At 40.3% G+C, this 21588-nt stretch overlaps 2 protein-coding genes across 2 annotated transcripts in view; one reads left to right on the top strand and one right to left on the bottom strand.

The window, feature by feature from the left end:
- Positions 1 to 616: 616 nt before the first annotated feature.
- NDUFAF7 (NADH:ubiquinone oxidoreductase complex assembly factor 7) lies at positions 617 to 15135 on the bottom strand. Its single transcript, XM_048484561.1, has 10 exons — positions 14982 to 15135; positions 12394 to 12557; positions 10898 to 10978; positions 10184 to 10294; positions 9189 to 9396; positions 7415 to 7473; positions 5424 to 5537; positions 1964 to 2107; positions 1373 to 1546; positions 617 to 1070 (listed from the first exon to the last, which is right to left on the bottom strand). Exons 1-10 carry the CDS (start codon positions 15052 to 15054, stop codon positions 870 to 872), a joined length of 1329 nt encoding a protein of 442 aa, XP_048340518.1. The 5' UTR covers positions 15055 to 15135; the 3' UTR covers positions 617 to 869.
- Positions 15136 to 15264: 129 nt separating this feature from the next.
- Positions 15265 to 21588, top strand: part of CEBPZ (CCAAT enhancer binding protein zeta) — a gene marked incomplete at its 5' end in the record, with an annotated part of 31084 nt that continues 24760 nt past the window's right edge. The window contains 4 exons of the mRNA XM_048505064.1: positions 15265 to 15447; positions 16905 to 18400; positions 19125 to 19356; positions 20565 to 20727. Of these exons, the coding sequence (XP_048361021.1) occupies positions 15265 to 15447; positions 16905 to 18400; positions 19125 to 19356; positions 20565 to 20727 (2074 nt within the window). The remainder of the gene's footprint in view (positions 15448 to 16904; positions 18401 to 19124; positions 19357 to 20564; positions 20728 to 21588) is intronic.

Here is a 21588-nt window from a genome sequence, read left to right as displayed (position 1 = left end):
GTACTTGCAGCTACATCGGATCCTATTCATTATCATAAGGTGTTGCATCAGCAAAGCCATGCTGGATCAAACAAGTGGTCCATCTAATCCAGTATCCTGTCTCACAGCCACTAATAATGGCATAGCGGCCAAGGCCTTCCCCCAATGTGACTCTTGCTAACATCAATAGCTGACGGTTTCTGCTTGTGAATGAGAAAGTTTTCTTTAGTTGCCATGACTTTAGTTGCCACAGATAGATCTATCCTCCATGAAATTATATCCTTTTAAAGATTGGACCATCATTGCATCCTCTGCCACCAAATTCCCCATTTTAATCACTCATTCAGTAAAGTATTATTTTCTTTTGTCTGTCTTTCGGGTATCAACTTTATTGGGTGACCTCTAGTCCTAATGCTTAGGGAGAAAAAGTTGTTCTGTTCACCCTCTCGGCCCCATGTATAGTTTTATAAATTATCATACTCCCTCTTTGGTGTCTTTTGCCCCGCCCCCTAAACTGAAAAGTCCCAGTCGGTTTAGAAAAGACATGATAATGCAGTAATTTGCAAATATTTGCTGGGAGCCAAACAATTTCAATTATGTATTAGATTTTTTTTAAAAAAATACAAGGCTAGGTGAATTATTATAAATGTCTTCTTTTATTTTAGAATATAATTATGTTTCCTTCCCAAATTTAGCATCTTTTAAAACATTGGAGGAATAATGCAACACCTGCTGCAAGTTACATGATATGTAGCAAATGAAGAAGTATTTACAGCATAGCTATTTATGCTCATTGTATATTACATCTGAATAACAATATAATTGTTTCTATAATGCGTAGTTGAATGGCAAAGTGAATCTTTGTCATACAAAAACCATTCAGCTAGGGCTCATTTCCATAAGAGTTCACCAAAACCAGCAACAGGTGTTGAATGATGTGACTTTAGTTTGTCAGAAGCCACAAGTCTGTGGTGAGGTAGAAAAGCAAAAAAGTTGAACCGTCCTCCCATCTTATCCAGGTCCATGAGCATTTCATAACTTTGAAGTAGCTGACGACGAGTAACTACATCTTTCACATTCTGTAACAGCACCTAAAGCAAACAATGGATTAATGTTTTTTTGTATTATGGCTTTGTCCATCTCAGTTGACAGTTTGTCACTTTCCAGTTATTTTCGTATCCCAGAATTCTCATTCTCCCTTTTCCTTCCCTGTTGGTAAATCTAGTGAAGTGTTTATTTCAGAAGTAGATAATATCTACTGAAAAATGACAGCCGATTATAGCATTTACAAAATCAGCGGGAATTCCACTAAAGATATCCTACATGCATAATTGTAGCCATAACATTCAGTAAAAATGGCTTTCATTTCTCTATGTCAAACAGTCGCTCTTACCTGCAGCCGGATGTCGATTCCCATGTTTTTCAAAAAGTCCTGTTGCTTTATGGGACCCAAAGCAGCTACCCTTTCCTGTGCCATTCTCTGCAGGTAGCTGAAATCAACATCTGCAGTGAGGTCTGCTGTCCCTGGAGCTGTCAACACATCATGTAGCTTATGGCCACAGAATCCCTGAAAAAAGTAATTGAGGGCGGGGAGGAAAGAAAAAAAACCTTTGCTTAGTTTGGATGAGTAGTGTGGTCTTTTAGGTTTCAGACTGAATACAGCCTCAATGCAGGGCTGTTTGTATTTGCAGAACATCCATTATGGCAAAGGTGAGAGTCCTGCTTACACATTACCTTATACAATTGGCGCTAACCTTCCACCCCTACCATTCACCTCTCATAAAAGGATGCTACATTTCCTCACAAATGAAGACAATCAACGGCAATAGAGTGCAACAAATTGACTTAGACTTCACTTTTCACTCGGGCTGTTTCCTTCAACAACTACTCCATGGAAGGAACAACCAGGTGTTTCCTTTTGCCATTTTAGACACACACATATGTATGTCCTGCAGGACAAGACAGTTTGAATAAATTAACCTACTCTGAAGGTGTCCGTTTTTGTTCCATTATGACCATAGTCTACAATCAGCGCAGATCCCCCATTCTTTTCTATATTTTGTGCCAGCTTCTGGATGATGATGCCAGCATCAGGACACACTTCCACATGATCCCGGGATTCCTTTTCCTGATTTAGAACAAAACGGTTGGTTAATACAGATGCTTCAAACTGTAAGGGATAAAAAATGTACATGTGAGTAAGCTGGGAACAGTTTCAATGGTGTCTATGCTACCCTCAATAAATGCTGAGAATGGTACATTTGAGGGTGTTGAGAGGCCTGCTGAAGAGCTCAAATGTGTATCCTTATTTAGAGTTAAACCAGTCTAAGATAATTGATCTAAATAGCCTTATTTATTTATTTATTTATTAAACTTATAGGCCGCCTCATCCCCGAAGGGCTCGAAGCGGCTCACAACATGGCTGTTCCAACAAACAGCAAATCAACATATCAAATCAACAAATCAATGAATCAGCCTATAAAACTTAATCCCTTAAAACCTATGCAGCAAATAGATTAAATAACTAAATATTTTAAAATGAAAATTATTTAAAACAGGCACCCGAACCAAGGCCAAGGAAGGGAGGAGAAAGGTAGGGCCCGCGATGTTCTCAATGGATCAGGCCCAACCAAAGATAAAAAGATGGAAACAGGCAGCCTCAGATTCGGTGGGGGTCAGCAGGACCACGGCCGGCCTCTCCAAAAGCCCGGTGGAATAGCTCCGTCTTGCAGGCCCTGCGGAACTCACCAAGGTCCTGCAGGGCCCGGACAGCTGGAGGTAGAGCATTCCACCAGGCAGGGGCCAGAGCCCAGCCGTATCAACGCGGGGCCAGGGGTCACCAGCAGTTCTGCCGTTGCCGAACGCAGCGGCCTCTGTGGGACATAAGGGGTGATGCGGTCCCGTAGGTATGAGGACCCCATGCCGCGTAAGGCCTTAAAGGTCAGTACCAACACCTTGAAAACAATCCGGAACTCCACTGGGAGCCAGTGTAGATGGCATAGCACAGGGGTGATATGATCTGAGTAGTCACCACCTGTCAAAAGCCGGGCCGCTGCATTCTGGACCAGCTTCAACTTCCGGATTAGTCGCAAGGGAAGGCCCGCGTAGAGCGAGTTACAGTAATCCAACCTCGAGGTGACCGTCGCATGGATCACAGTGGCCAGGTCGGACCGGGAGAGATAGGGAGCCAGCCGCCGTGCCTGGCGAAGATGGAAGAACGCAACCCGGGTGACATGGGCCACCTGGCCCTTCATTGATAATGAAGAGTCCAGGCGGACCCCCAGGCTGCGCACCAGGGATGTCGGGGCCAACGCAACCCCCTCCAAAATAGGCGGCTGAAAATCCCCCGGTCTCTCCCCCCAGCCCAGCCAGAGGACCTCCGTCTTCGTTGGATTAAGTTTTAACCGACTCTGCCTCAACCAACCAGCAACCGACTCCAAACAATGCTGTAGAGCTGCAGGGGCAGAGGCCGCCCCCCCCCCCCCATCAACAGAATGAGCTGGGTGTCATCCGCATATTGGTGACAGGCCAGCCCAAAACTCCGCACCAGCTGAGCAAGATGGGAAAGATGGGAATAACTCTGCATAGGTAAAAGGTATAACAATTATAGTTCTCAGGAACAGGGGGAAAGCCCTGACTGTAAATTTATAGTGAAATTAATGCCTTGAAATTGTAAGAAAAGGCATGTGGACATTCACCTTTCCATTACAACTATACACTGTTGTACAATAAAACAACCTTGTGAAAAGTTCCACTGTGAGGTAGAAATTGAACAACAGATACGTGAGGGTTTTTCACTTGAACAGAGGAGGACTCCATGAGACGTTTGGGTATTCTCATGTTGCCTGGAGACAGTCAGTAGGTTGCTCTTCTCCAGTGTGTGTGGAGGGGTGCCTGCCACTTTCAGTTTTTCCCTTCTGCCTTCTTATGATCCCAGGGCTTCTAGAGAGCTCTGCAACTTTCCTTCTTTTTGAGCTCTCAAGTTGCTTTCTCTTTGTGCAGCTCTCTCCTATCTTCTACTCAACAACAATAAAAGAAAACATATTTTCTCCTCTCCCCACTTTTTCCCTCTGCTCTGCCCTTAACAGCCATTCCTTCTACTCTGATAGGGGTCTCTACTGGATTATCGGCAGATAAAACAGCATCTTTGTAAAGGGACATGGAACAAGTTGTTCACCAGCAGAAGAGCTGGAAGATGACTTTGGTACAAGTGTCTCACCATTTCTCCATCTCTGTCTTCCAAAGTACAGTCTCTCATTCAGGCTTGGAATAGGATGTGGGCAGCCATGCAAAAAGCCAAGTGTGCCCCGCAGAAGCCCACACATGGCAAGGGGAATCAGCTGGAGCTGTACACAACAAGAAGATGTGTGGAAGGAGGCAGAAAGTAGGTAGGGACCAAAGGCAGCCTGTCTGTTTGGGGAGGGCACTGTCCTCTATGCTACATGCCGGGCACTTGGACGTCTCTCTAAGTACAAATCTACTGGAGTACAGGGGTACCCTTTTGACCCTTGTCCACTAACAACATAGTATCAAAAGCCCACATAAACTGTTGAGTGGGCACCAGGTCCAGCAACCTTCAGCAGGAAGCTGCAGCTCTGGGGTCTTGGGCCAAAAGTCATCAAGCCTCTCTGAAGGCAAAACACATAAATAATTCCCTCAATGAGCAGGTTAGGACTTCTCTTTCCCAAATATCTCAGAATGTCCTCCTCTTTTCAAGTTAAAAACGAATATTAGATGTACTATGAAATCTTGATTCAACCTGCTTGCAGGGGGTGTCTTGAGGAAGGAACGTTTATGAATTATTCAGTGGGAGGTTTGGAGGCAGCTGCTGCCAACTTTAATGTTGATTTTCTTTGTCCCTTTCCAGTGTTTCTTCCAAAACAGTTCACTGTTTTGTTGTGTATGGTCCAGCTTTAGTAGGCACCATGTTTGTCAGCTGAATAATGTTTTTTTCTGAGTTAAAGATCAGGGATTCTGATCTCTGAGAGATCCAAAGTCAATAGTTGAGCTGAGGGTTAAATTACAAAACTGAAAATGTTAGGCACTCTCTCCCTATCCGAGATGGTAAACAGTAACTTAGTTCCTACCTCCAGGAATCATGGAAAGGCAAGTATCCAAATGTCTCAACATTTCCTCCTCTACTTCAATTTCCTCTTCCACTTTTGTCCTAGTAAAAGGACCTTCATGGGAAGTCCAATTTTTACTTTGTCTTAATGATTTTTTTTACTAGAAGAGCATAAACTGATAAACAAAGTTCTAGAAAATACTTTGCCAAAGATTACACAGTGTAATATTTTGCTGCTGAACAGCAAACTATGTTTGAAATGGCGGCAACAAGGTGAATAAGTACATTTTTAGAAACTGTAAATGTCTAATGGCAGCATCAGCATGATTAAATAGGATTGGGCTGGCCTGGATAAACAATTTTAAAATCATAAACTTACATGTATGAAAGCTTCTGAAGCAGCAGTAGCAAATGGTGCAAGGACAAAACGCAACTTGCCAGGAGTTTCTGGATCAATGTCAACCAACAACTCACGCCACCCCTTTTCTGTTTTCTATTAATTTAAAATAAAATCAATCCAATGTAACTGAATGCGTTCAAACAAATCTATAAATGTTGGCTTGGGTCCAGTGGAGCATTTCCATGGATAGAAGGATTTTCACTCACACACTGTGACCCCACCCCACCCCCCCACACCCCACAATATGCCCTGAAATGCTGCTGTTTAGGGAAATACTGTACACTAGAGCAAAATAATGACCCTAATCATGCATTCCTAAACACACAATATATGGCCGTTTCTGCATGGCCAGATTTGCGGGACTGCATCAGCATGATTAATCTTGCAAACGGCCCCACGGGCTGCACAGCTGGCGGAGCAGGCTCCGCACAGCCCCCCAAACGCCTTCCTACCTTGTCCGGGCGTCCGGCACTGTGAGGAGGCCAGGGGACATGCCCCCATGGCCAGTGCGACAGCTGCAGCAACAGAGGCCAGGGGGCGTGTCCCCTGTCCTCCTCAGAGCACAGGAAGCTAGGACAAGGTAGGAAGGTGTTTGGGGCAAGCGCAGGGAATACGCCGGCTTCCACCTGCTGCCATTTGCTCGGCAACGGGTGGAAACTGGCGTATTCTGACAACCTCGCTTTCCGATAGAGGTTGGAATACATCATTTGGGGAGGGAAAGAGCTGCGCTGCATTGTATTTGCAGCACCGCCTGTGTAAACTGTCCCCCCCCCAACGATGTTTTACCGGGCTGGTAAAGAAAAGGCCTATTATTCAATTAATCTTTTCAACAGCAAGTTTGTGAAAAAAGTTTTTGTTTTTCATATCATGGTTTGCTATGCGTACTTGTTATTTACAATTATGACCATGACAAAACTGGTCGGAATTAAACTACAGTCATAAGGACCTTAATTAAGAGTTTGATACAGGACAACTGCCTCATTGGGCTTCAATGACAAAATTATCAAACACAAGATAACACTCAGTTGCACAAACCACACCATGTTTATAGTAAACTGCGAATCATGAAATTCCCATGCAGGGCTGTAACATACTAAGAAGAAAACAAAACATTTAATAATTAGCGTTTACAATTTTTTCATCTGGAAAACTAGTTTCCTACAATGCACTATTTCAATTTGGATCCTGGTCCCTTAGAATTTAAAGCGATAGTCACAGTACAAACATATCCAAATCAAGACGCTTCAAAGAGACACAGCATTACAAGCAAAAATGCACCAGCAATAACCCATCAAGCAAAATCAGTGCAATCAGAAGTGCCAGCTTTTAAATCAGTTTTGCAAACAGTTTCCTCAAGGAAGCTTCCTCTCACTGTCTTGACTAGCAATTCAGCTTTCAAGATCTATGAAAATTTAGAAACAGCCTTAATATGAAACAAAAAAACCCCTCACATTCTGTAGTGAAAATTTAGACTTTTAAAATTTACATTTTAAAAGCAAACAGATTAGCATAAGAGCCCTATCTTCTTCAGGCAAGTTTTTGAAAAAATATTTCAGGTATCAGAAATGAAGTTGTACAAACACCACCCCACCCCACCCCACCCCACCCCAATATAAAATTTAACCTGTTATTGTCAGTTTGGACAAGCAAGCTGTTTGTGTCCTGGGTGATTGTCTGGGTCCTACACTGTTAGCTATTACTTGATACAATCCATAGAGATTGGCTGATATCAGAACTTATAAAATCAGGGCACTATGTATTGTATCAAATGGTATATTTTTAAAAAATTCTACTACCATTACTGCATCTTTCTGTGTATCTTATCAAGCATAATTTTGCTTGGTTTAAATAACTCACAGAAATATGTCAGTTACATACTTACTACACAATCTCCTTCACTTATTTCATGTTTAGTTCTTGTCTAAACCATACTTCTTAAACAAAATTACATAGCTGGCTTTTGATCATACCTGAAACTTGTGTATAGGCAGAGCATCAAGGAATTCATGTGCTAAATAAAAACTATATCCTGGAGAAGAAAAAAATTCAGTCAGTTGTCAATGTAAATAACATTTTCCACATCAGCTGTATCTTAAGAATCTTAAAATGCTAATTAATAAGAGAATCTTAAAATGCTAATTAATAAGAAATTGATGCATGGTACCTCTACCAATGGAAAAAAATTAAGATAAATAACAAGTCAGTTTTTAAAACAGGCAATCATTGAAATTGGAATATTGTTTTGAAATCTTGCACAACAGGACTGAATGTTTAAAAATGCTTGCAACCACAAGCAGACCCAAAGATCAATTGGTTCTTTTATTACCCAAGACAATTTGTACAACTGACTTAACATGTAACACTGTTCTCACAGTATGCAAAAAATATTCCTTCCTATTCCTATTTTAAACTTATTTTCTAGGACTGATTATAATTCAGCAGTTTCTGCTGTGACACAAGTATCTTACCTTAGCATTTTGCCCTAGGAAAGAAATACTTCTTCAAGCAGATGAAGTGGAAGATGTTCACTTCTTGATTTTTTCCCCTGTCACCAGCTTTAGACAGTAATGAATAAATCACTGCATTGGAGTCTAAGTTTGCATGAATAGCAGTTACTTATGCAACAGGATTCTCCTCACTCCTCCCTAAAAACCCTTTGCTGAGGATCAGGGGACTCTTATGGACAGTGTGCTTCCTAGCACTGGGAGCTACAGTGAGGAAGAGGAATCCAGCAAATTCTTCTCTTTGGCTTTTGTCCAAATGCAGATTGTCCGAACTGAGCTGAGTTTATGGTGCACAAGAGACAAAATAACCTTCCCTTGCTGATTCCTCCTGCTTACTGCAGTCCCCTATTTGTATCCCTTCCCATCTTTTTACAGCACTAATATGGCTTATCTGTGTGTACATAAGAAGAAGAGGAGTTGGATTTATATCCCCCCTTTCTCTCCTGTAAGGAGACTCAAAGGGGTTTACAAACTCCTTTCCCTTCCCCCCTCACAACAAACACCCTGTGAGGTGGGTGGGGCTGAGAGAGCTCAGCCCCATCTACCTAGCCCAAGGTCACCCAGCTGGCATGTGTTGGAGTGCATAAGAACATCAGAAAAGACTTGTGGATCAGACCAAGCCCCATCATGTCCAAAAGTCTGTTCACACAGTGGCCAACCAGGTGCCTCTGTAGGAAGCCCACAAACAAGATGATTGCAGCAGTATTATTCTGCCTGAGTTCCATAGCACCTTATATAATAGATTCCTCTGATACTAGAGAGAACAGGTATAACATCATGACTAGCATCTGTTTTGACTAATAGCTATGGATAGCCCTATCCTCCATGAAAATGTCCATTCCTCTCTAAAAGCCTTCCAAGTTGGCAGATACCACCACATCCTGGGGCAGGAAATTCTACAGTTCAACTATGGGTTGTATGAAGAGGTAAAGCTCCTGCTGTGCAGATAACTGAAGTGTGAGTTTATATAAATTAATTATTTTGGAGATACAACACGTTTGGGATTCACCACTAATGTTTTAAATCAGAAAATGAAAAACAATTCAAAGACTGTATTTACCATAAAAATGGAAGCTTTCATATTCTACAAAACTCATTCAAAAAGTCCAAAGCAGAAACAAATCCAACTCATGTACTACTGTTGAAATTGTTTTTAATCTTAAGATGTAAGTGACTTAAGAAAGGAGCTAATTATGGTTCAACATTTAATTAGATAACCCAAAAATCAGTAAAACCTTACCTAAGGGTACATCACTCACATCCCGGTACCAGAAAACTGGAATTCCAGTCTTAGCAACACCTTGCATGTAAGCAGGGGAGCTATCAATTAATTTTATCTTTTCTTCTGTCAGTGTTAATGCTTGGATCTCACTTAACTTGGGACTGATTTCTACCAGATGAATAGAAATATCACATTTACTAAGTAAAGAGTCCAGTTGATTAAAAACCTGTAAATACAGAAGAACATTCTTTTAGAGGCATGTTACATATTGTGATTTACATATTGTGATTTAAAAGAATACTTTAATGTTGTGCTTAGAAATAAGATTCCAATAATAGCCTCTCAGTCATGTGGATGTATGGATGCTCCCCTTATTTTTCAATAGTGACCAGTGGCCCACTCCAATTATTTATGATAACTGAGGATAGTGGAGTCTCCTTCTTTAGAGGTTTTTAAACAGAAAATGGATGGTCATCTGTTGGGAGTGCTTTGATTGCGTGTTCCTCCATGGCAGGGGATTGGACTGGATGGCCCTTGTGGTCTCTTCCAACATTATGATTCTATGATACATCAGCTGCTTTGATGGCATGACCAAAACCATGACATCTGCAAATAACTCTCTAGGAAATAAGCATGAAGTGGAAGATGCTTGGGAACCTATGAAGCACTAAAAATCTGAGATTTTTAGAAAGACTGCTGGGACAACTCCCCAGTTGTACACTCCTCTTCCTCTTTCACTCTCGCTGCCAACCTCTAGCTGCCACTCTCAACTGTCACTGTTCCAGCTCAACAGTAGACATTTTTTACCTCCCTGTCATTCAGAGTTCCCAGACTGGTACAAGTCATTGGCAGTTAGCTGTCCATCACATGAGCACAATTGTGCTGCACTACACTGATTTTTGCTGTGGCAGAACCCTGAAAATAAGCTTCACCTTTTAAAAAAGAATGCAATATAAATTACTTTTCAAACCAAAGGGCTGTGGACAATACTTTATGTTTTTGTTTAGACTTACCCGCAAAATATCTTGAGTAAGACTGCCTCTACCAGGGCCCAATTCTACCAGTTGAAACTTGTTTGGTTTGCCAGAGGCCATCCATTCACTAACAAACCAAATGCCTATTAACTGTAAATAGAAAGAGATCAAAGATAAATTATTCCTAGAAAACAGCTACAAAAGAAAAGAAACAGATATATTAAATGGAAAATTTAAAAACATACAATCCAAGTAGAATGGTTAAAGTTCTGTGTTTTGGTGCCAAGCAGGATCTTCCTCTTATATCAAGAGCTGAACAGAAATAATACCTAGTTCCGTGTGGATTAACAAGAGGTCTTTTTTTTTTGGTCTTCACTTTAATTTATTTACTTTCTGTCAGAAATTACCTACAGAGACTTGCTGTCTGCAAATTGTGCTCTGTATAATACATTTCAGATGTTCATAACAAATTACATGAGATTTATTTGAGAACTGCTTGACCTGCTTGTTCTTCACTACTGGTGATTTGAAATTATTGATACAATTATAAACTATTATATTGTTTATTCTGAACAAAATACGACAATTTTTCTAATCCTTCAAAACACAGCTATGAATTTGCTGCGTAATAATGAGTGATGCCTAAAGTCTGCAAGAATCAAGACTTAAACAGTTACGCCATAAAATAGTATTGAATCTTATCAAAACATATATGACCTAATATTCATAACAGATTTATATTAGTGTACTTGCCTCCCCAAACATCTGACTTATTTCAGGTGATGTAACAAAATCTCCTTTTTCTCCAAGCATGTCATGATGCATATAATATCCCTATGAGAAAAGAGGATTTATCAGCATATCTCCTGCTTATGAAATGTTCCACTAACTGTACTAACCCTTCACAATCAATTCACCTTACAGACCACTGTAATAACAAAGGTAGCTTTAAAGGCCTATCTCCAGAGTAAAGCAAAGATTGACAATATATCTCCTCTCAAGCACTATTTTGACTCTGTCAAAGCAGATTTTTTTTGTTGATGAGCTAAAGATGAGGCTAGTTAAGCATAGCTAGGAAGTTGCATGGTAAGAGGGACCAAGAAGTGGAATGGTTCCAGATCAGGGACATATAGTGAGAGAAATCTGGCTGGAAGCTGCTTCTGAAACACAGGCCCCTTCCACACACACAAAATAATGCATTTTCAAACCACTTTCACAACTGTTTGCAAGTGGATTTTGCATTCCGCACAGCTTCAAAGAGCATTGAAAGCAGTTTGAAAGTGCATTATTCTGCATGTGTGGAATGAGCCACAGAGTTACTAACAGACTAGGCCAAGAGCTAGGGAAAAAGTAACTTCTTGTATAACACAATTTATATTCTCAACTTGATAAATTAATTTCTTTAAAATTTTGTAACCAACTTGGTAAGAATCATCCATCAAATCCAAAGTTTGCCAGCTAAGGCAGAAATCTTCAACCTGCCTGATGTTCAGGGATGGTTCTGACATCAGAAATGTGGTATGTGACTACAACTGGAGGAAGAAAAATAGTGGTTCTTCAAATCTACTGGGCCAATTGAACTGAAAGATCAATTTTAGCATGTAATAGTAATGCATGCATGTAATAGTAATCTGATTTTAAAAAGAAAAACAACCATGAAGGACAATCAGTTTGAGCAGAATAGCAATGTATGCTCCCTTTCCACTCAAACTGGCAGTCCCCAATGGCTATTTTTAACTGAGAAAAAATCCATCAGAAAACTATTCAATATATGTATAGTGAAATGTTTATGCCAGGGTAGGGCAGGGAATAAATTTGAAATAAAGTGAAAGTAAAGAATCAACTGCCTGTTGTGGCTTTTCGTCTTTGTAATCTGCAGTTTGGCCCAAAAACAACAGACAGAAACGTATTCAAAACGATTTCAGAAAAGCAGGGAACAACTCATCATCTAAACAAATTCAAAAGGCTTGTTACAATTAACAATATTTGAAAGTAGGGTATAATATAAACCAGAGTTTCTAATCCCAAAAACCAATGGTATTAAACCTATGGTGGTGTTCCATTTTGGAACAGAAGCAATTCCTTTCAGAACTATTTTTCTGATTGCAAAGGGTGATTTTGCTGAGCCCCCATCTCCACAGCTGTTTCAGGGGGTCAAATTGAAGGGGGGGGGGCTATGGAAGTTACTTTTCTATACACTCTGCAAGCCAGTGTGTGTAATACAAGTGTAATGGTATTGCCATTCCTACCGTCACAGGATTGGTTAGGACTTCTCGCATGTATTCAGCAACTGTAATGGGGCCAGTTGACTTTATTTTCATCAAAAGATGTTTCAACATTGGAGTCACTGGGCTGTTTTCCTCTACTTTATTTTCTGAGCTAAAGCACTGGCATCTCCATATAGCTGAACCACCTGTGTAAAAACATAATAATCATGACACTTTTAAGCTACTGTGTTATCTATGTTAAAATGCATCACACAGTAGACATAGAAGCACCTAAAACAACCAAGTAATTATTAAGTGATCCACTGTTGTAAGGAACTTTTCACAAATACCTATAGAATTTGGACAGTGCATACATTTTTTTCTATATAATAATGATTTCTATTCTAAATTAATTACTTAACATGAAAATGTACTAGCAAAGAAGGTATGAAGAAAAACGTTGTGAAGCAAACATACTGGTCAAAATCCAGATAAATCAAGAGTGCCTGAAAGCACTTAACTTTGGATTTTCTCCATTGTTCTATTATTTAGGTGAAGTGTTCGTTAGCAGTGTGTTCTGGAAGACTCTGATCAAGTCTCATGTATGCACTTAAGGCACCATAGGGATCCAGTTGGCTTTCTTATACCAGATCATTTAATTTCCAGTAAGAGTACACTTACGTTTGATGTGGATCTAGTACACCAGGAGTACTCCTACAGAATCTCAGGTTCCATTTTAATTATTAATTAAAGCATACCAATTTTGCTTTTTTAATTATACATAGATATTTAAATGAGAGCAATTACTCAAATCTGTAAGAATATCTTATTCAAAGGTCACAAGCAAGGAGCCTCTTCCAAGAAGCTACTCACCAATTCATCTTCTCATATTTATAGGTTTTTAAAATCATGTCCTAAAAATAGCAAGTCATCCCACTTGAAGTTTTCATTAGCACTGTATTCTGGAAGACTCTGATCAAGCCAAATGAATTATCTTACAGCTTCAAAACCACACAGTCATATTTACTTGAAATATATAAAATTGTTAGTTCATTCATGCTAATTTTTATCTTAACAATGTCTATTTTAAAACAGTAGTTAATAAAGGGAGCTTTGACTCTTGAAAGCTTATCCTCGTTGGTCTTTAAGGTGCTACTGGACTAGAAGATAGCTGTTCTTTAGAAGAGTGATATGGCTACCCTGTGACACTATTTAAAATAGCAATTCCAAGTCTCACATGCATAATTAATATATTTTGGCCTTCATCAGCCAATGCACCCCTTCTTTCTAATTATATATTAACTTCTGGGACATTGGACACCCTTGTCATTCTCAAACCTAAATGTACCTGGGCCTCAAAACAACATACCTAGTGATAAAGGTTGTGTGTGTCTGTGCCATTAATTCACAGCTAACTTACTGCAATCCTGTGGGGTTTCCAAGGCAAAAACGTTTGGAGATGGTTTGCTATGGCCTGTCTCCGAGTGGTGTTACAATTTTGAGAGAACTATGATATGGGTTAGATGTCTTCCAATCTACAAAAGGCTATATAATTGGGAAATGAGCCCACAGCTAAGTCAACATAGGGACCACCAAACACAGTGCCCAGACACAAATCAAAGAACAAGAAAGGCACTGCAGACTAATTTAGCTGAAAAAATCAGCAATAGCAGAACACATGATAAACCAAGTTGGGAACAGAATATTATTTGAAAACACAGAAATTCTGGACCACTCTGACAACCACTACTTCAGACTACACAAAGAAGCCATTGAAATCCACAAGCATATGGACAATTTCAACAGAAAGGAAGAAACCATGAAAATGAACAAAATTTGGCTACTGAAAAACACTAGAATCAAGACAGTGACTAATGAACACCACCCAGACAAAGGATGTCTCCAGGCAGCAAGCAATCAAAGGGCTAGTGAACACCACCCAGACAAAGGATGTCTCTAGGCAGTAAGCAATCACAGGGATCAAAAGGCCAGGCTACTACTATGCAGATGCCCTCACTAATTGATTATGCTATCTTCATGGTTACTCACATGCTAAAATGTGTGGATCCCACTCAACACATGCACATCAAGCTTGCTAATTGCACCCTTTACGCTTGTTAATCAGGCAAATGGTTCTTTCTCCCACCCTGGACATTCCACAGGTATATATACTCCACTTGCTTTACTACCATCAGATCCTCTGAAGATGCCAGCCACAGATGTAGGTGAAACGTCAGGAGAAAATGCTACTAGAAAATCATCATACAGCCCGGAAACCACACAACACCCCAGTGGTTCTGGCCGTGAAAACCTTTGATAATAGAAAGATCTTCCATGATTTTTTTTGGTCAAGTTCAACAACTGTTCCCCTACAAATACCAATAATTATATATAGGCTTCTGCATCGCGTCCCTCCTAAAGTGTGGTGGTGTATGAAGGCGACAGTCCTATTTATCACTACACGTGGGGGAAGCGGCAGGACCAACAAATGTCTCCAGAAGTCAACTCCACTTCAGCCTGTGGAGCAGCACTAAAAGGCCAGTCAACCCAACTTCTCCCAGCCACTCTTCTTTTGAAACTGGAAGGCGGGCTGACATAAGAGGTGCGAGCTCATCCACTTTCACTGTTACCATGGAGACGGAGGAAGCGGTCGTTCCGCGCGCCACAGCGCAGAAGGGATCGTCCTAAAAGCGCGAAAGGCATCGCCACTTGTAGTTCACGTCAACCTTTTTTCAAGTACCGGTAGTTCCTAGTAGCTGAATAGATCAGACTTTAATCTCTGTAACACCACGTGATTCTGGGTTCTCGCTACACTCCTGAACCAGTGATAGAAAGGCACGAACGGTCCCTCCCCCCTATTTGTTCCCCACACCAGTGGCTCGTTCCATCATTTCTGCACCTTGCAGGACCTTTCCTTCGTCACCGTCACCCTCGCCATCACGCAGAAGTCGGAGTGGCGCATGCGTGGAGCGACAAAGCAAGATGGCAGCCCTAGAGCAGTTAGATCCCGAGGAGGCTGGGGGGGTTGATGCCGACGACGCCGATGATGGAAGCGGTTTTACGTTGCAGGAGGTGCTCCGCCTCGGGGGTACCCAGGTGAGGAAGAGATCCATAGGTGGCCTGGCGAGAGTGACGAGAGGTGATGTGTGGATGCTGAGGTGTGCGAGAACACGTGGCGTGAGAAGTTTTCCTTTGCAGATGTTTTCTTTTGCGCAAACGTCTTGGCAGACAGACTTTTAACAGGTTGATTTCCCCAAGCATTGGAGAATTCCATATCGGGGAAGATCCTTGTTCAATTTCTGGTTGTGTTGCTGTTGAAGGTACAAACATCCTGTTTACAAAGTGATGGTAACTCAAGTGACAGAAATACGCTTAGTTTCTAGACGTGAGGAGTTCTCTGTGGGATGCGAGGTATGGATTTTGTGCCTCCTTTCTATTTTTGTAAGATAACGTAGTTAAGTAACATGGCATTTGTGCTGGATCTCAAGTAGTGAGCTGTTGGCAATGACCCTTCACATCTAAGACCACATAGAATACACTAGAGCAGACCTTATTGAGCTGCACGACCCAGTGGTTCAGTACTCTCTAAGGCAACTTTGGGTGTTTCCTCATTTAGTAAATGCCCTGACTTGTATAGCCCAGGCTAGACCAGCCTTGTTATGTCTTGGAAGCTGAGCAGGGTTAGTTCTGGAAAGTATTTGGATGGGAGATCACCAAGAAATACCAGGGACATTCTGCAGAGCCAGGTAATGGTAAACTACTTCTTAACATCTTTTGCCTTGAACATCCCATGGGGTTGCCATAAGCTGGCTGCAACAGCAACAACTTGGGAAGTGAACAACCAGTAGTTATTTTTAAGCAACTCTCTCTTTGGTTTTGAACAAAAAGTCTTGTGACATTTTAATGACAAATGCTTATATTGTGGCACCCCTCCCCCCGATACTTTTATTTGTTAAAGCCCATGTGGTTTTAATCTTCAGAAGCATATGTTGCAATAAATCTTCTTGGGCTGTATTCTCCTTAGTCTTTAAATTGTTCCAAGATGGCGTGTTGTTTCTGTTGCAAATGGGGTACCTGTTTTGATTTCTCAGTTGGTCTTGTCAGTATACAACACTTTGAGAGTTAGTGGGATTTTGACAAATGTAAGAAATCTCTAGCACTGAATGCAATTGAGTTGTATGCATTGTTTTTAAGAAGAATTGAAAAGTAATGAGAGTTGCAGAGGAGTCGATCACCAATTGAGCACCTTCCGTTTCTTTGATGCAAGCATGTGACTTGGGTGCTCTTTTGTTCTAATGTCTACTTTGCTTATTGAAATCTTAACATAATGTGAAGCTGATTGATCACCTTACAAATGTCCTTAGTGGTGTCTATTAAATACAAAAAAGCTTACTGTTCTTTATCTGTGACGTCATAGAAGTTTCTAGGCTCATTTGCTGAAGTGCTCTAAACCCCTACATGGGTGTGGTTTGGCTTTTTTTATCAAGTATGTGAGTCCTAGTAATGTAGTCTATAAGCATATTGATGAGATGTCATTCTTTTGTTTTATACAGCAAGATTATCTCATGCTTGCTGCTTTGGATGAGGCTGAAGAACTCGTAGATGGTGGCAAAAAAGGATCAATCGATGATCTAAAGGAAGGTGAACTGGAAGCATTTATAAAATCCTTGGGTGTGAGCAGATATTCTGAGAAAACGCTAGCAGTGAAAGAAGAGGAAACCACCGTGGTAACAGAGGGAAAGCTACAAAAGAAAGTGAAGGAAAAGCAAGTAAATGGAACTGTAATAGGAAAAAAAGAAAATCAAGTGAAAGAAAGCAAAGGGAAGATACAGCTGGCTAAAGTCAGTAAGAAACATCCAGTTCCCTGTAAAGATAAGAAAGAAAAGGAAGAAGAAATTTTTCAGTTTCATGAGCGGCAGATACTGCTGATAAAACCAGGGGGCAAATGGTATGATCTGGAGTATACAAATGAATTTTCTGCTGAACCTCAAGATCAGTCTCTTGTTTCCAAGTATAAGACCTTGGCAGAAAAGCTGTACCAGCAGGAGGCTGACCTCTACAAGAGCAAAAAAGATCTGCAGAAGGGATCATCGTCTGCTTGGATGAAAACTGTAGTGTCATCAGGCACTCTTGCAGACAGAATGGCTGCTATGACTCTTCTTATTCAAGATGCTGCTGTCCACTCCCTTCATTTTATAGAGACTTTGGTGAATCTGATCAAAAAGAAAGGCAGCAGAAGACAGAGTTTAATGGCTTTGGATACATTCAGGGAGCTTCTCATGACACATCTTTTACCAGACAATCGTAAGCTGCACACTTTCTCCCAACATCCTTTTGGCACTCTGGAAAAGATTTCAAGTGGCAACAAGGATTCGAGGGACAGGCGCCTGATACTGTGGTACTTTGAGCATCATCTGAAGCACTGGGTGGCCGAATTCGTGCAAGTGCTAGAAGCTCTGACTCATGATCCCTTGCAGGCAACAAAAGCTCGGGTGCTTGCTGTTGCTCATGAGCTCCTTTGTAACAAGGTGGAGGGAGAGAAAGCTTTTCTTGTGCAGTTGGTAAATAAACTTGGAGATCCTCAAAACAAAGTAGCCACCAAAGCATCTTATCTCTTAGAGACATTGCTTCATAAGCATCCCAACATGAAAGGAGTGGTGTGCAATGAAGTGGAAAGGCTTCTCTACAGATCAAACATTAGCCCTAAAGCACAATACTATGCAGTTTGCTTTTTGAACCAGATGGTCCTTAGCCATGAAGAGAGTGATCTGGCCAATAAACTCATAGCCCTCTATTTCTCCTTTTTTGGCTCTTGTATTAAAAAAAAAGATGTTGAGTCCAAAATGCTTAGTGCTCTCTTAACAGGGGTGAACAGAGCTTATCCTTATGCTCAGACGAGTGATGAAAAAGTAAAGGAACAGATGAATACTTTGTTTAAAGTGTTGCACGTTGTGAACTTCAGCACCAGCATCCAGGCCTTGATGTTGCTGTTCCAAGTGATGGATTCTAACCAGACCATATCTGACCGATATTACACAGCCCTATATAAGTAAGCATTAGATGGGCATTGATGCATCCATCAAATATAATTTTATGCTATAATTGCTGTTTTTAAATGGTGTGTGTGTATATATAAGTTATAGTAGAATGGAAACTTCACCTGGGTCACCTCTGTATACCAGAAGTAACTGCTGTGCTTCCTTTAAGGCTATGATGCTTGTAGATTATTGATTATGAAAGCTTGTTCCTGATGGCTTTTAAGATGATGCCTTTATCTGTGAACTACTGTTACAGAACCCTGCTACTAGTTTTCTACTGAGAGGAAGGAGAGTTGAGGCAAGAACCTTATTATGAACCAGTATTTTTCTTCCTGTCCCTCAATGCATTCCAGCCTATGATTCACACATTTAATTTTTATAAAGTCATCAGTTGCTGTATGTGCAGGAGTTAACTCAGGATTGTTCACTGCTTATAAGAGCTTATATATACAGTATTTAAATTCTAGGTTTTTATTTGTTTAAAGCAGATGCCTTTTTGAATGCAGTTAGGCAAGATGAACTATTGTGATCATTAGTACTAATCATTTTTTTCAAAACAAGACATATCTGTTAATTTTATTTGATTTTATCTCTTTCTGGAGCCATTGGTTATAAGCTAATCACTGTGTGATTTAAATGTTTTAAGTATTGTGGCTTCTGTTATAAATCCAATAAAATAGTTTGAGTGAATTAACGTTAAGGTAACACTGATAATGGTATTTTTTTTTTTGGCAGGAAGCTGTTGGACCCAGGATTAACTCTGTGTGCCAAACAATCAATGTTCCTCAACCTTGTTTACAAATCTTTGAAGGCTGATATTGTATTGCGGCGAGTGAAAGCTTTTGTCAAGCGACTACTTCAAGTCACCTGTTCACAAATGCCACCATTCACTTGTGGCACCTTGTACCTAGTATCTGAACTTTTGAAAATCAGGCCAGGCTTATGGGTACAGCTTCAGGATCATGTGGTATGGTATCCTTTTGCTTTCTCTAGTTGTTGATCTGATTTAACATATTCTGCTTCTAATTTTGCTTTATCTTACAAATAATTATTTCCTTGAGATGAATGGTTTACATCCATGTAAGAGCTATCCAATGTTACTTTTTAAAAGTAATTGCACAACAAAAAGATATTTTGATATGGTGAGGTGAATTCTAGAGAGAATCTGGTGGAAATGGGCAGTTTGCTCTGCATTGAGAGGAGAGAGAATATATGTCTAAATGCTGACTTGCATGTTTTTTATTGGGTAACCAAAAGGGCTGAAAAAGGGGGAAAACCGCTTATATATGTAAGTACTACTGTCAATTAAAACAATCTAAAATTATATTCCAAAAACCTTAATCCAATTGTAATTAATTTTGGGGAATATAATTTTAGCTTTTTAAAAAAATGACAGTGATAAAGTCCCCTCCACCCCCCTTTACAATTCTTTTGATTACTTGGTCTGTTCTGGGTTGAAGTCTCCTTCCCTTTTTTGTTCATTTCCCCTGTTTGCACATTTTATTGCACATAATTCACAATTTACCCTTTTTCTGTTAACATGGAGGTTACCCAGCTACTTATAGTGAACATGTTTCACACCTTGTGAATAAGCTATTCTAGAATGTTGTGCTGAGAGTGTAGAGCAATAATGGACAGTGCCCAGTTTTTATCATAATGTATTAGTTAGGCTTATGGTCTCCTTTTTTCTGATAATAAGCCAAAGTATCAGAACCCCTCCCCCCAAAAAAGTTTAAGAAAAAAGGAAAGTAAGCCTAAATACATCATAATAATAGCATCAAAAACCAGGCACTGTACTCTCAGCTTGACATTACCATCATGTTTTTCAGCTTTGCCTGTATAATCATTTGGGCTACAAGCTTTTCCAGAAAAAAAGCCAATCCTGGGATTAAGAAGATTATAAAAAAACCTTGCAGGCCCACTCTGAGCAATACTATACAGAATGTAAAAGAAATGTAATTTAAGTAGGTTTAACCTTTCATGGTATTACTTGCTCTTTTGAAGCAATTTTCCATTTTTCTTTTCCAGTTATCTTACTTTGCACCTTGAGCAAGTGAGAGGAGAGAAATGGCCTTTCTGTGATTTATATCTCTTGCTGTCTGTGAGTTTGCTCTGATTGGTCCAATAAGAAAATAATAAAATTGCCACAGGAGGCTTAATTAACTTATTTCCTAGGAATCAGATGAGGAGGAACATTTTCATGACCTTGAAGAAACTGAAGAGGAGGCAAAACTTGTAAATGTGGATGAAGCGAAAGAAAATAAAAGAACAGAAGAATGTGTGAAACTTCATCAGTCAGGTTCAAGAGCATCATGGGTCCATCACCAGAACTTAACAGGTAAAAATAATTGGAAACTTCCAAACTTGGTCTGGGGATCAATGTAATGATGGGGGTTCCTAATAGAATGTCTTAATACTGGCAGATTTTTTATTTGAGGGGTACTGCTCAAGGGCGAATTCACTACCCAGTACTCAGTTATGAATGAGATTGAAGGAGGCAAGTGAAGGATATGTGCCAAAATATTTGGACATACCTTTAGTAGATAAGACACCAGCAGGACTATCCCTAGAGAGATACACTTTCTATAAGTTCTGTCATTGCCTCTCATTGTTTATTACTTCTGTAGTACTCTGGAAGTGAACTGTCCTTTAAATGAACATATTTTGTTCGTTTTATCAAGAAGCTGTTTTCACTCCCAGAATGTGCACTGAAGTTGAGAGATGTTGGCTGTGAGGGAAAATAAGTCGAACTCTTCAATTCCCAGTTCTGAACTCTATGTGCTTGAATGCAGATTCATGTACCCTACTTCACATCTGATAGCTTTGTGGACCAAGCATATTTAAACTGGGATTCCCTTTTACTAAAAGAGCATGAGTTGCTTACCTGCATTAGTTTCTGCTGTTAGAGATTGTTCAACAAGGGCGCATGACTCATACATGGGCCATAACCATATGAGCTAAGTGGTGCCAGGCTCCATTATAACCCCCAGTAGAAGCATGAGGTGAGACATTTCTCAGGGGAATCAGAAACCCACCATTCATCTGTTCCCTGAATTTAGAGGTGCCTTCCGGATCTTCCCTCATCACCCAGAAACCTTTTTGTTGCCTTCAGAAGCTTGCATTTCAATTGTAATCACCAGAGATGCAACAGAGAGATTTTTCATCTGTGGGGAGAGGTGTTCTCCATGACAGGAAATTT

This window comes from Sphaerodactylus townsendi, linkage group LG01, assembly GCF_021028975.2.
Source record: "Sphaerodactylus townsendi isolate TG3544 linkage group LG01, MPM_Stown_v2.3, whole genome shotgun sequence".
Classification (NCBI taxonomy): Eukaryota; Metazoa; Chordata; class Lepidosauria; order Squamata; family Sphaerodactylidae; genus Sphaerodactylus; species Sphaerodactylus townsendi.
This window is presented reverse-complemented; position numbering and strand designations above follow the sequence as displayed.